Source organism: Anoplopoma fimbria, chromosome 23 (genome assembly GCF_027596085.1).
Source record: "Anoplopoma fimbria isolate UVic2021 breed Golden Eagle Sablefish chromosome 23, Afim_UVic_2022, whole genome shotgun sequence".
Taxonomy (NCBI): Eukaryota; Metazoa; Chordata; class Actinopteri; order Perciformes; family Anoplopomatidae; genus Anoplopoma; species Anoplopoma fimbria.
In genome coordinates, this window is record NC_072471.1 from 2,901,876 (window position 1) to 2,918,318 (window position 16,443).

A 16,443-nucleotide genomic window follows, 5' to 3' on the forward strand; every position below is an offset into this window, starting at 1 on the left:
TTTCTAACCATTAGATTCAGCTCATTTCATTACAGAATGAAAAATCGCCTCGCGGAAGACTCAAAACTGGCTCGACATTTATAATCCATCACTGTGAACACTTCCTGAACCTTTGTCTTCTTTTGTTTTATCGGTTTGCCACTGTGTTGTTTTGAGAGAAAATCCACAATTCCCTCTGCGCAACATTTATGTTTGTCTGCTACTTTAGATTTTCTGATAACATGGTTTCAGAATCCCGCGTGACGTAATGTTGTCTTGCTAGTTCCTCAAAAATACTCAACTTTAATACTTAAGCAAAGATACATCTCGTGTTCTGTTTGGTACAACATCAAGAACCCACTGAAGTGTATTTGTCCTCTGAAATGGATGCAATTTCACTGGCGTACAACACTTCATTCAAAAAGTACCTGAATAAAAGAGAATCTACTCATCTCAACGACTACTCAGAGAAGTGCACACATTATAATCTATTATAACAATATTTTTTCCCAGTGTTGAAAAGCAAAATAATCCTGTGCAAAACAGACAAACAAACAAATATTCATGCTAAATGGCCGTAAGTGGAGCCACTGCTGCTGAATTATGAATTCTATAAATGTTTATGGTTCTATTAAAAGGTCCCTGCCCTTTAGGTTCATGCTAACTAAATTTAACAAGTGTTAACAGAAGACATAAAGTATTATAGGTGCAATATAATTCTTTATGAGCGTTCATATGATGTTAAACAGGTGAAATAGTGTTCAGACTATTTCTTCTTGCTACTATCTCTCTCCGCGTTGGAAGGAACGGGGGTGTGGTGAAGGTTTTTCAGGGCAGGATATTCATCCTCTTCCTGTTAACTCTGCCTCGGATGAGAAATAGGTTCTGCTATTTTAAGATGGGCCCTTATTTAAACCGTCTTCTCCCCTCTCCTTGCTTGATCTGTCGCTCTGTCGCCAAAGGGTTTAGTTTAATGACCCTCCGCGGCCGTAGATCTGAGCCGCGTCACATCTCTCCGTTCCAATTTCCCCTTTTTTCTCTCTCTCCCTTTTATTTCTCACTCTCTCAACACACCGACTAGTCTCATCTTCCTCCTGTCCTTCCACTTTGCCCCCAAAACCCCTCAGCAAGATCGCCAACAACCACTCCAGTGTTGGAGCTTAAAAAGCCTGTTGATAAAGTCAGTGTTTGGTCTGAAGCTTGAACGTAAACCATGCAAGCCTCGTTGAGGACGAGGCCGAAGGGAAGAGAAGGAGTGAGGGATGAGAGGGAAGAAGAATAAAAGATGTGGAACAGTACCTTTGAATCGGCCCAGAGAGGTCGCTGGCGTCCTGCCTGCAAAACAAGAAGGAAGTGAATTAATAAAACATGAAAAACTAAAAACAAATTATGAAAAAATGTAAATTTATACAACGTATTCCGTGTGAAAGCAGGGATGTTACCAAAGTTAAAAGCATCTCATGGAGACCCATATGCCTTGAATTACTCGCACAAGTTTGACATTTGATAATCTAGCAAGTCACTACAGCAGTTTAAAACCAAATGAATCAGACTTTCCTGGGATTTATTCGCAATGAACAGATAAAAAGTATGCTAAAATAATTACATAATGATGCACATTTGTAAGAAAGTCTGAATTCATGCTTCGTCAGGTCTGTCTGAAAGACAATGAGCGAACTACTTTTAAAATGCTTGTTTTCTGAATGGAGTCTGGATCAATTGGACTATGCTATGCTAACATTGTAGCTGCTCCATCAACACTCAAAATAATATCATCTATGCATAAATATATCAGTGACGTTATTGTTTATACCATAGACAGTCTATGGTTTATACACATTCATTCATAAACATAGAGTTTCATCTCTATACAAATGAGGTCATTCTGTCACTTTACGTTGATGACACTCTGCTGTCACCAGTAAGAACATTCACCAAGACTGATGTTTTTTTATCCTTGTTTACCATTAACACCGTGAAAGTTCAGCAAGATGATAACATAAAGCCACATATAACATAACATCATTGTATATTCCCGAACCGATGATGATGATCAAACTTTGTAATTTGTGCCAAATTTCGGTACCCAAGAACCCATCTGGGTGAGAGAGCAACGTTTGTCACCCCTGCAGCTTGTTCAAGTCACAGTGGGTCCACTTCTTAAAGCTTTAAAAAAAGACAACCCTTGCAGCAGTATTTGTAAGGCAAAATGCAAAGCTGTCACAGCTGGTGACAAACTTTATCAAAGGATGAAGGTTATACAACTGAAATTACATTTTTGTTATTATAGAGGTTGGGTTCCAGTAATAAATTCCGGGTACAAGTTCCAGTTCAGATATGAACGGTACAAAACCATAAAAAACTCCTTAAAACAAATGGGGACAACAATCTATCAACGCTACGATCGCATCATTTGTACATGATGCCCGTTTTCAAACCGAGTACTTGGCACTGTCGAGGAGCTTTTGCAGTTTTAACTTTACTTTTGCTACTTTTCAACAGCGGAAGTAAAACAGTCGGGCGGCGATGAAGGCCAGTGTTTCTGGAAATATGACACAAACCACAAGACAATGGCCACACACACACACACACACACACACACACACACACACACACACACACACACACACACACACACACACACACACACACACACACACACACACACACACACACACACACACACACACACACACACACACAGTCTGTCCTTGGGAGCAGAATAGAAACTTGTTCGTTCCACTGGGTTTTTCTCTGTAATTCCCTGCTGCTTCCTTTTTCTCTCTTCTTCCCTTTTTGTTTTATCCCTCCCTCCAATCCTCCGTTTCTCTTCCACTGCATGTAAATAAATTGGTCCCCAGGCCCCACTACGAGAAACTATGTGTGTGTAAGTGTGTATGTGTGTGTGTAAGTGTGTATGTGTGTGTGAGAGAGTCAGCATTACACTCCATGCAACACAAACACACACAATCCTCCAGAGCTCAGAGCTGAACCGAATTAGCCCGGGTTTTATGTCACAGAGGTAAATAAATTAATAATGAATTAACAGTGCTGTCATTAATAACCAATCTCTCTCTGTGTGTGTGTGTGTGTGTGTGTGTGTGTGTGTGTGTGTGTGTGTGTGAGAGTGCATTATGATGAAATGCTGGGAAAAAACTCCTTGCTCCTCCTCAACACAGTGGCCAATCACTGCTATCGCCACTCTTTGCATTTCAAAGACACACTCTTGTCTGTTTCATCTCCGACCACAGAACACTCATCCTGTTATCCTGCCCCTCTCTCTCTCTCTCTCTCACACACACACACACACACACACACACACACACACACACACACACACACACACACACACACACACACACACACCACACACACACACACACACACACACACACACACACACACACACACACCCACCTCCGCTCCAGTCCATTCTCCCCATGCCATGAATTATGAAACAGGGTAAATGGAACATCAAACACACACTGCTCGCACTCACAGGTTTACACACACACACACACACACACACACACACACACACACACACACACACACACACACACACACACACACACACACACACACACACACACACACACACACACACACACACACACAAAGAAGACACTCATAAAACTAGTACGCATAAAACTACACCCACCACCTCTCAGATTTTTTTTGAATTTACATCCATATCTACAAGGGAAACGTTTACACAGCACGGATCTTATTACTTATTAACCCGCCGCAGCTTAAACCTAACAGTTATAAAGACCCCAATAAAACTTCATTAGAGGAATTATATGAGTAGGATTAAAACTAAAGACGGTGAAACGACCAAAACTCCACTTATTTACTTGATATTTAGTCGAGGGTGATGAGATCTGAGGATCCAACAATCAATACAGGCTTTACATTTGTAAGATTGGGGTTTTAAAAAGTGCAATATGTGAAAGTTATGTGTCTTAATTTGATCTAAGCTGAAACATTTGAATTTAAGAAGTGATGTCCTTACATGTTCAGTCAAAAGCCACCTTCTTTTCTGATAAAGATTTAGTTTGGGTTGTTTTTGCACTGATGTTCCCAGAGATGACCTGTCAATCAAAACGTGTGACCTCTGCTGTAACTGTGGGAATTTAACTTTTTCCTTTCTTTGTCTGTTCATTCACGCTAGCTATCCCTGCTAATGCTAACTGGTCCATTCTCCTTCCATTTCTTTCCAAGAAGTTGGACTGATGACAGACGAAATGCCTCTTTAATGGTTTAGAACATTTCCCTCCGTCATACGCCAATAAAGCCCATTCAAAAATATTGGATTACCCCTAAAAAAAAGCCCCAATGGTCTATGAAATCCAATTGGATTACCTCAAACATGCACTGGCACAAGGTTTAAAACAAGGCCGTTTGTCTTATAACAAGATGACATTTTAGGGAAACATGGTTTTTAAAGGTTTGTTTGTGTGGACATATCTTTAAAAGCCTTTTATACAATTACAGCGGGGACTTTTATTGTTGCACAAGGGACCACTTTAGGTCTGGAGCTCAACCTTTCCACATTTCCCTCTGACCACAATCGTATTACAGAGCTACTTATAAAAAGTATAAACATCTCTTTACAGAGCATGTGATGATTTCCAGGACTCAACAGCATCAATCGGCCCTTGTTGGTCTGCATAAGTCGAGCCGACGGGACTTGGGGTCAGAATTGAGCACCGGGATGGAAGCAGATGGGAGAACAGCGTCCAGGTGGACCGAAGCCAGACTTATGCTTCACGACGGACAGCTTTTTGGCGTCCCGTATGTGTGTGTGTGTGTGTGTGTGTGTGTGTGTGTGAGCGCACACTCCTGCAGGCCCGGCGGTGACGTAAAACGAAGCTGAAAGGGGTGAGGGGCTCCTCGGGCGACGGTGCCAGAGCCCGACGTGAAGACGGAGCAGGTGGCGAGACCCGGCGAGTACCGCGGGCATATTTTTGGACACACACTCTGCGTTCAGACTACATGGAGGGAGACGCTGTGAGCCAGCTGTCACAACGCTGACAAGCACCATTGATGACAAAAGCTTTTATTCAAAGTGATTTTTTTCCCCCCACAATATTAGAATATTGGAAATGACATGAAATGTAAAAACACACCATACCATGTTAAACCCCTTATGGGATGTTAACACATTATATAACTGACACAAGTAAACCAGGTCAGAGGAGGAAATCAAAGAAAGAGTTCAGATGCACTGCAGAAACCTGCGTTTACACAAATCTTGTCTGCATTGTGCAACGTGTCTGAAATTTTTTCTATTGAGCAGCAGAAAAACAACTTGTTTCTACACCGAGAGGCTTTTACTCTTTTCTTTAGTACAGGCACACATTTTTAACGCGATGCGATAACATACAAATTCAAATAATCCGTGAATAAACGTGAGAAGACGCTGTGTTGTGAAAGCATATATCGGTGTTTGGATTCTCCTGTCATTGCTGATGTCCTCACATCGTTGAATATGACACAGAAAAAAACATTATTGCCAATCCATCAATCCAAAGTCCATTCAGAAAACAAGCATTTTAAAAGTTGTTTGCTTGTCATCTTGTGAACAGACCTGACTAAACATGACTTTTTGTTTCATCTGCATTATTATGTAGTTTTTTCTGCATCCATTTAATCCATTTATTGCAATTATATCACAGCAAAATCTGTTAATTTTGGTGCATATCGCTGTAGTTAACCAGCAGAGGTATGATTACCACATACAGGATCCAAAGTGACATCTCTAAATGTCTTATTCTGTCTGGAAACCAGTACAGAGTGAAATATATTTGATTCATAATTATATAAAGACAGACAAAGGCTGTTTATTGCCGGACTGATTAATTGTTAATTTTAATATTCGATCATGCTGAAAGTCTATTTTCTCTCCTTCATCCTCCTCCTCTTTGCAGTCATTCTAACACTTTCTTCATCAAACACTTCTCTCCTTCTCTCCTCTCACATAAACACAACCCGCATCTCATACTGCACCCACAATCCCCATCCAATCAACACATCCAAACACACACACACACACACACACACACACACACACACACACACACACACACACACACACACACACACACACACACACACACACACATCTTTTAAAAACCGATAAATACATTCACACACTTGACTTTCACACCCTTCCAAGACTTCCCACTTCTTTCTTTGTCTTAATCGTTTCTCCATCGCAGGTGTGTGTGTGTGTGTGTGTGTGTGTGTGTGTGTGTGTGTGTGTGTGTGTGTGTGTGTGTGTGTAAGTGTGAGACAGCAAGTGTCATTCTGGCAAACTGTGCCAGGTCTTAAGATGTCAGATGTGGGCTGCTGGCCCGCCTCCAGATGGATCTAAACTCTCCCATTGGAGGATGAGTCTCGTACACGGCCGTGCCAAAGCGCTGAAGGCGGATGGGGATTGGATGAAATCGAGACCTGAGCGACACCAGCACTCTGACATTTCATTAATCATCTTCTGAATGATGCTGCATTCAGGGTGCAAGCTCGTGTATTGGGAAAGACACAACTGGGAGTGACTCAACAGTTCATAAAAGCAAATACTTGTGTGTGTTCTCCACCCAAAATCTACCTGCAGGCTTAAAATGTGCCTGCAAAGAAAACTTTTAAATCTTTTCACCATTAACACCCATTGTTTGAATTCAGCTTCTATTCAACAACAATAAACTCTCTACGACCGCGTTCCCATTATTTAACACATGCTAATGCAGCATTGGCATTTCATAATGAAAATAAACATCAGGATTGTTGATGTCACTGAGAAGACCATAAAGATCAATGCATAATAACACAATATTGTACAGTCTATTCAATATGCAATTCAAAGGGAAACTACTCTACAGTGTAATGCAGGAGTTGCGGCAAAATAGCCATTACACTGTAATATGCAGCAGTAAAACTGTGCATGTGTGCAATATAAAAAGGGTCTCAAACAAGTGCCCCAACGGGCTTCATTTACCGTGTGTGTGTGTGTGTGTGTGTGTGTGTGTGTGTGCACAGGGATACATGCGTTCATGCATGCGTGTGTGACATATTGAGGACATTTAAACGCAGTGAGAGAAACGACCTGAGAGGCAGAGGGTGAACAAAAGGGAGAAGAGGTAGTCGTGTGTTAGGCCTCATTTACCTCGTGATATTCAAAGGGCATGCATGCTGGTCGCAGCGTACTTACGCACACACACACACGCAAACGCACCCACACACACGCACATTGTAAGTGTGTGTGTGTGTGTGTGTGTGACCACTGAAAATTGCACAACAACTTCAACTCAGCGAAAGAACAGATTCCTGAATCATCCATCATGTCTCTGGGAGGGGAGAGAGGAGACCTCCACTCTTTTTGTCTCTCATTCCTCCTCTTTAATAATACCAACCCCCCCCCACGCCCCCCACGCCCCCCATTTAATAACAGCGCTACAGATCAGCTCCATTAGCCCCAGACCTCCTCACACATGCAAATGAGGCCGGCGTTATGGAGGCACGCGTCACGCATTACTGATGCCGCCCTCCACGACCCGTCACTGCTCACAACACAATAAACTAACTCTGCGTGTGTGTGTGTGTGTGTGTGTGTGTGTGTTACAGTGGTTAAATTGAGATGCATTAAAGTTTTGATTGGGACGACGGATACGATGCCGGTGTGTGTGCGTGTGGAGCCAAGAGCCGGGTTATTACAGGGTGTCCGGATGATAACATCGTGCAAAGTGAACATGGGAGGAGCACGAAGGTTGCTGCAGGAGACGGGACGGAGGGGAGGATTCAATTCGAGGATCATGGCTTGATGAAGAATATTCAACATAACAGCCGATTGTGAATTCATCTGCTGTTTTAGTTTCATTAATGTAGAACCTTTTTAAGAAGGTATCCAAAGTACAAAAGACTAAGGGAGGATTTTTGGACACATTTCAGCTGTTAAACTGTTTTGTGTTTGGCCAATGTTACATGCAGTCAAAGCTAACAGAGCTGCACAAGTTACTTTCAGATTAAGTCACAAAAAGTAGACATAAATTTGCATTAATGAATTCAGGTAGCAAGTAGGACCCAAACACAGATAAATGCAGGCACACAGGATCAGAAATATAGGCTTACTGGCAGGTACAAGTAGGCAGACAAGCAGCTCCAGTACACAGGAAAGGAAAGCAGCATCGCAGCTATGATGGTCTGTCAGTGAATGAATGGAGCTGAGCTGGTGTTTGTGCTGAAAGGCTAATGAGGAAATGAGATGCAGGTGAGAGGGAGGGTCAGGAAGGGATGGTCAGATCACTGCAGGGCTGATGAGGAGAGTGGGAACAGGTGTGTAGATGGGTGGGGCAGTGATGGGGGGAGGAGAGGAAGGCAGAGGTCAACTGGTGGATCAGTCAGTGGTGTCAAACTGTGACATTCTTAATTACCCTCTAGCTGCAGTTTTGGACGACTCTGTTTCCACTTCTTCCATATGCTGTCCCTTCAAAATAAACTTCTGTGTTTCCAGGATGTGTACAGTTTCTGTTCCTTACATGCATACAGTCTCTTTCCAAAATAAAAGTCCAATATTAGTTTCCTTTTGCAACAAAACTAGTTGGTTAGGTTTAGGAAAGATTATGGTTGGTTTTGTAAAATGAGTCCATTTGGGGAAAGAAGTTACGTGTTAAAACTACGGTAAAATGATTAAACTTCGACATGGTTTCACACAGGACATGAACAGCAGTTTACTGGGTGAAAGTCCTGTGTTTGTTTGATCCGTCCATTCTCCCTGTGCTGCCTGTATTGTTCCTTATGCTACATCAGCTGCTCTGACATTCTAACACAGACCTGTACGGGTTTATTGGAGTTAGTTGAAAGCCCTTAGGGTTTCATAGAGACGCTGAAGGGTGACTCGGTGTGTCACTATCAGAGGCCAAAGGTCAGTAACCAATCGGCAGTAATTGACAAGTTCTCGAATCTCGAATGTGGCTGGAGTAGAAGGTTGACTCATAATAAGAGTCAACATTTTGCCCCTCTTCTTAGATGTACATGATTTTAAGAGCAATCCCCTGCCAATAAGAGGGTTGTAAAATTGTACCATAAACCAAAGGATTGATTTCAAGTTGCATTTTGGATCATGGAGCATCCAACTGATTAGCGGTTTAAGTGGATGCATTAGTAGAAGGAGGAGTAGATTTGGATGGATTGATGGTTGAAATGGGTGAAAACATGATCCTGACTACAACAATCATTACAAAAACGTGTGAACGGAAAGATATTTGAGTGTTTCAGATGAGACTAATAAGGAACCTCGATCCCGTCCTGCTACCTTGTTCGCCTTGAAGGATGGTTTGTCTTCATTGGAAATAATTATGGCTCTTTTGTTTGGGACGTTGTTCCATCTGAAGCTTTCATTAGCAGTTTCAACACCAGGTCCTTTTCATTTTGACCGCTTGAGGATCGGAAACCAGCATTGTCCTTATCCGCCTTCTTGTTGCCGCTCTTTACAAAACTACGGATTTGATGAATAAACTTCACTTCTCTAACAATCATCTCCTGGCGGCCAGTCGGGCGGTTACTCAGCGCCAAGTCCCCACCGGTGACAAGGTGCCTCATAAAAGGCCACCATATCAGATCTATCGCCGTCCATGTGAATGTGTGGACCGATAAAAGAAGCCGGAGGGAATAAATCAATATCATGAATGCCAGCTCATCAGATCGGGAGGTAGCTCAGACGGCGGAAATCTCAACCACTAATCTCTTTAATAGTCTGATATTACATTTTAATCCCAGTCTGATTCCTTCACTCTTTCGCTGAGGCTGTCTGGCGAACGTCTATCAACGAGGAGGAGGAGGACAGTAAATAGAGGAAGAGAGGTATCGAAATAGAGTGGAAATCAGGTGGATTAAAGAGAGGGAGAGGGAGAGCAGAAGGGAAGTAGAAGAGGAAGAGAGATGGTTGGTTTATGGAGCGTCGTGGCACGCTGCCATTTCGAGGCAGAATTTACAGTGCCGGGGTGATGGACTGTGAGAAACGAAGAGGCAATAAAGTGATGTCGATGAGAACTGAGCACAAATTGATATGATCATAACATGTCACATTAAAGACAGGCCTGCCATCCATCAGCATGATAAAAGGCCTCCTTCATTCTAACGCTAACACCACTGCCATTGATCTCAATGCTTCACTTAGCCAACCGCTAACCATTTATGATAACTATCATTATCCAGTGACGGGGATGGCGACGATCTATCAGCGCTACGCTAGCTGAGGAGTCCACAACAACAACAACAACAACAACAACAAATAAAAAAGATAACCCTCACTAATTCATTGCAATGACAAGTCCTTATCTTGGAGAGGGAATTAGGTAGAAAAAGACAATTATCTCTCTTCTCATTATGTCATAAAATAATGTGATGGTGATGAGCTGACAGAAGTGGGAGGAGAAGGGGTGCGTAGAGACCCACGGTTGTTAAGTATGATTTGAAAAAGAAAACTTGAGGAGGAAAAAACAATTCGCCAGAAAGAATAATCATTCTTACGACAAGTTCTTGTTGTTGATGCCAGAAAAAGGGATGGAGAGGGAGACAAGAGAGAGAGGGAGACAAGAGAGAGCAGAGGGAAAGCAGCATTGACGAGAACAGCAAACATGCTTTTAAATCACCCTTGAGCAAATCAGTAAATCAATATCAATTAGGCTGTGAAAGAGCCCAAATGGACAACTGGCTTTGTTTTAACTAATGAAGTCTGTGGAGAATCCCATCCGTCCTGCCCCCCCTCCCTTCACTCTTCACAGCCATCCCTATTTCTCATTACCACCATGACAATGTAGAGAATAAATGCACACAGACAGATACACAAACTAAAAACGACTGGCTGTGATTTCCTAAAAACCAGCATCCATCGCCTTTAATATGATGAATATTATAGAGCTCTATTGATTATATAACCAGGTTTCAACCCAACAAGGCATCCATGTGTCTTCTGCAAAACATTTCCAAACATAAATGATGGTAAATTATATTTTTGTTCATAAGGGATCATGACAAGGACTATTTCTTGGGTGGCTGCAGGGACTTCCTGGAATCTCTGCTGGTTGCCTGGCAACCTCATGGCGACGACAAGATCCCACGCTGCACCGTGCAAAAGGAATAGTATGCATGAGCATCAGTTTCACTTACTTTTTTGTATATACAATATGTAGGCAGATGTTAAGTCAAGACAGAAGCTAGCTGTTTCCCCTTGTTTCCATTGTTTGTGCTAAGCTAACCGGCTGCAGGCTGATTCTTTTCTCTTCGATGGCGAAAGCACGACCTGCACTACTCTGCCTCTGATTGGCTAGTACTCGTTTCCTTCATTAGTTGGGTTGGTTATTTGCCGACCAACGACGTCACAACACTCGGTTGGAAGGTCAACCAAACTGAACTTGACAAATCAAGCAGTAAAGCAACTGTAAGGGGATTTGCGGTGCTGGAAAATGTATCTTTGATAAGTTAAGTCAGTGAGGCTAACCGCTTAATAACCGCAACTTCATCATCAACGCCATCGCAGCACGCAGTTTTCGGTTGCTGAGTAACGGCAGGTGCTTTTTATCCAATCAACTTGGATAAAAAGATGAAAGCGTGTGACTTTCCACATGTTTTTGGCTGCAAAAAAGACTCCCCAAAATGTCTAACTCATCCAAAATTTTGGACATTTTATGCATCTGTAGTCATAACTATCAAGTACTGGTTAACTGCTGAGATCTCATGGAACATGGCAACTTCTCACAAAGTCCAATGAGGCAAGAAACACAAGTGACTAACAGAAGCTGAAAGTTGGGAAGCATCTGTCGGCGCTGCAATGATTTGGATATAGTTTTCACTGAGTGACACACACACACACACACACACACACACACACACACACACACACACACACACACACACACACACACACTCCATCCCTGGCAGGCAGCATGCGGCGAGGCTGCTCAGGGTTGCCATATCATTTTAAACATCCATCAGCTCAGCAGAGATATCATATTAGCTGCTCATCTGCATACGGCGCCGACAGAATGACAAACGAGAGAGAGAGAGAGAGAGAGAGAGCGTTCTCTCCCCCTCTCCTTCGTCGTCGGCTCTCTTACATGGCTGCCTTTCACCCCTCCGCTCCCCTCTTTTTCCTCCCTCTATCTCCTTATCCCTCCCTTCTAACCTCCTAAATTGGATCAACACCGCCGGCAGCGTGTGTGTGTGTGTGTGTGCGTATGTGTGAAAGTGTGTGTGCACGCATTGTCGCTGTGTAATCACATCTTTTAAATGGAAAAAGGGATGAATCTCGGGAGGAACGATGACCACTGGGCCCATATCTGACTCCCCCCCCACCTCTTCCATTGGTACTCGATGTATCTCCTTATACTCCATCACGCTCGCAATCTAAGACTCTCGCAAACTTTTCTTTCTTAGACCTCCTAGCTTTTTTTTCCTCTCCAAGTTCCAATCCACATCTCCTTAAACTTTTTGAATCTTGTGCTGCTGTAGTTTTATACTTTCAAATATATTTTTTACAGTGTTGGCTTTAGAACCTACCTTAGGATTTTAACCCCATGGACCAGAATACAGAATCACCTGTGTTTACATGCAAGATTGTGATTAGTCACCAATTAGCATTTTATTTTTGTATAAAGTGATATCTTTTACTTTCCTCAAATGTGTTGAAGCAGGTGTTTTCCATCTGTCAACACCTGTTGTGACATCACTGAATGGGGCGTGGCTACCAGTGCAACATTTAAAGTTTAACCCCGGTGCAGCTGTAACTGCCTTTTATGGTGATGTCATTGTGGACTAGTGGGAGTGAACATGGAATCTAACCAATAAAATGATCACACCCTTCTCCACATATTGGTTTATACTCTAAAAGGATTGTTCACTATGTTGTTAAATAGGATGACATCACATTGGGGTAAAAATGATCCCTGTGGCTTTACTGCTTTACGCTTTATGCCCTAAAAATGTTCTCAAAATTGATTTGAATGCACCTTTTCTTGCACTCCGAAGACTGCTTGTGCTGGGTAGTTATGTTTTTAATATACGTAACGAGGGCTCCCAGGGAAGCATTGTTGACACTGAGAAAATTATACGGTTAAATTAAGTAAATTGAAATAGAAATTAAGTTTGACATTTAGCTTAAACAGAACGTAGGTCCTTTGACAATATTTTAACAACCTGTGAGAACACTTCAAATATATTACATAAAGATGATTTTACTTCATTCTATTTGAAACGACTTTATTTTCTCTTTTTCTTTTCTTTTACTGGAACTGGTCTTACTTAAACGTTTAGTTTTAATCTGGTCAAGATTAATGTCTTTCTATTTACCAGCAGTGTTTCCAATTGCTTGTATTTGTTGTCTTATGTGAAGCACTTTGTTGCTTGCTTATCATGACATGCTTTACTATATATTATTATTATTATTAACAATATTGATTTATTTACTTATTTTTTAAGGGGTAGTAGTTGTAAATTATGGTCTTAAAGATTCTACAACATTCAGAGCGTAGCGCCAACCCTCATGTTACCCCCTCAGGTAAACCCTGTTTGCTCCATCAGCACTGTTGCCGTAGTTTGCGCTGTTAGCTGCAAGCTGCCAGCTAAGCCGTCGCCATGTTGAGAGCCGTGCAGAGTGAATAGACATACTCACAATTTTGAAGTGGGCACCTTTAACTTTCTCATAAACAATGTCTAAACACAGAGAACAGAGCTCTGAAATCCACTTGGACCTCCAAGTCCTGAACTCTCTCTCTTCCCTTCAGTTACTAATGTCTTTCTCTCTCGCCCGCCCTTCCTGCCTCCCCAACATGTCGAGCGAGGACACCCCCGCCTCAAAGACACCGACATAACAACACTTGAGAGTGGAAAGGCGATATCATATAAAACTAGAACAAAACTCAGGAACGCGCTTGTACACAACACCGTGACAATGGCTCCGAACGCTGCAACACAACAGGGAGAGAGAGAGGGAGAGAGAGAGAGAGAGTTAGAGAAAGAGAGGGATGAATGCAGTAGTATCCTCAGATCTGAAGGCAAATCCCCCTTGGTGGTAGTTCTGCTCGAGCGGCTGGCACTGACACATGAATATTTCATACTGTTGATGTTTAAATCCCATCATTTGTGATGTGGCGTGTGAGCGTGCGTGGAGATTCATTGAAATGAGGAAGGGGTATGAAAAAAAATATGTGTGTGAGAGGCAGAGAAAGAGAGTGTGTTGATCTATAATGCATAGTTTCAGTAAGTTCACTTGTGATATGGTCTATTGCATCTGTATTTCAGTATTGTGAGTGCCGGAGTGCATGTGCGCCTTGAAGCGCTGATTGCCCCGCGTTAGCTCATCCGCATGCAGCTCGGGCCGCGACACATAAAAAAACAGTTCAAGTACACATATGTATACAGCGTGTGTCCGTACGTTGACATGAAGACGGGCCTTTACAGATGGAGGTTCCTCCACTCGGGTCAGGTCAAGGCACTGAAGCCAATTAGTCAACCAGTTTACAGAAAACTAGTTCACAATGTGGTTTCTGGAGCACAAAACTAGAACATACAGTATAAATGGATCATTTCCAGCAGTATGTGAGGGAGCTGTTTGAGAGCTTGTTCAGCCTCGGCCAAAAGGGGGATTTCTCTTTTTAGACATGTTTAGGTACAAAGATATTAAGATGTCAAGATGTTAAAACCAGGCTCAAATGCTCAAAAAGACAGTTGTAGAGAAAGACATTTGCTAGGTTTCATTTAACACATTAGCATGTGGTTCACATTAAAACAGTCATTCAAATACTCCCCTTTTTCTTTTTAAAGTTACTATGAGGGACTTTTAACTGAATACTGAAGTCTCTTTATGACCTCCATCAGTAAACGAGACCATCAGAGAGAAGAATGTCTGTTTCTATAAAGTTATTCTTAAAGCTCGTCATCGGAGCCACCGGGTCGGATTCTGGTGAAATTCAGATGACATCATGCAGGTTCACCAGAACTCCTTCAGATCAGACTCCAGCAGAGACCAGTCCACCGTGGACAGACCCAGATCCAGCAGAGACCAGTCCACCGTGGACAGACCCAGATCCAGCAGAGACTAGGCCGTATTGCTGGGCCTGCTGGAGAAAAGGGAGGCAACTGGAGAACCTAAACCAGGACTGAACGAGTTAGACTGTCAGAACCCTGCTGCAGTAAAATTAGAGGTTTTCTAAAGGGACTCTAGTGCTCTGAAACACTACTGCTTTAGTCCACAGGGGCCGCCAAAATCAACACAAAATGAAAGTACCATGTGGTAGCTTTAACCACATTGACGGATTTTCAGTTTGACATGAAAACTGTTGAATTGTTTGTCTTTTGTCTTTGTGTCTTTCTGACTACGGGCTAGTTATTTCATAGGTTGGCTCGTTGCGTTTAGGGTTCCGTGACTTCTCTTTGATCAAATACAGAATCACAGAGGTCACTTTTGAGTGTTGCTTTGGAAACTGATCCAAAGAAGCAGAATGTTTTTAGAGTTAAAGTTCGCACAATCCCGATATGAACAATAGAACAATGTGTGATAAAAAGCTGCTCTTGATGATTGTAACTTCCTGTCTAGATAACTATTGGTTAGTAGTAATTTCATTGTAGTAACTTTATTCATAAAGCACTATTGCTGTAAATAAGCCATACAATCAGTGCAATTTTTTTGCATTAAATAAAATGAAAACAAATAGTTGGTCTTGCTTAAGCTGCATCACTTGTGATGTACCTACCAATTAGTGAATCCATTTGATTTTATTAGTAGATTATGGTTTTATTAATAGATCAATTTATCTTTCCACTCTCACTGGGCTTCAGTCTACATTACAGAGCCACTCAAAGTAAACCAGAGCATTTCTCTTCCAACTCGTCCCTCAGGCCCATTACTCCATCTCTCCTCCCCGACTAGGTCTCCCTCAGTCTCCCCCTCTGTCTCCCCTACTTTGTCTTTTTTTTCCCAGGTAAGAAACACGATCAAACCCAGATTCCCCCATTCTGACTTCCAAAATGCACAATTTCCCAGCTAATAGAGTGTACTCAGAAATGACTAATTGAATCGGAGCTACCAGGAAAATTAATTTACCATCATGTTCCTCCAAAAATGTAACAGGGAGGGCCGGCAACCTTGTGTAGTACCGCCGCAGGGGAAAGTAAACAATTAGAGACTCGGTGACTAATGAATTCTGTGATTAACAAGTGTGTCGGAGGTAAATCTCTACAAGACTTACACACACACACACGTGCGAGCACGTATGTACAAACAGTTACACACTCCGAGCGAGGCGCCCCCTTATCTAAACACAGCATTCATGGTTGAAGTGAAATATTCTGCGCCTCTTCCAAAATCTCCCCCATTCCCTCCCCCACTGCCAACCGCCAACATCCTTACCCTGCATGGTTAAGTGAAATAGCTGGCATATCCACTCACAGATTGAGAATGATAGCGTG

The 16,443-nt window shown here is 42.4% G+C and overlaps 1 protein-coding gene across 8 annotated transcripts in view; it reads right to left on the reverse strand.

Moving 5' to 3' along the window:
- Nucleotides 1-16,443, reverse strand: part of celf2 (cugbp, Elav-like family member 2) — a 200,219-nt gene that overhangs the window by 157,182 nt on the left and 26,594 nt on the right. For all 8 annotated transcript variants that reach the window (XM_054624840.1, XM_054624838.1, XM_054624835.1 and 5 more), the window contains exon 2: nt 1,279-1,314. In XM_054624840.1, coding sequence (XP_054480815.1) covers nt 1,279-1,314 — 36 coding nt within the window. The remainder of the gene's footprint in view (nt 1-1,278; nt 1,315-16,443) is intronic.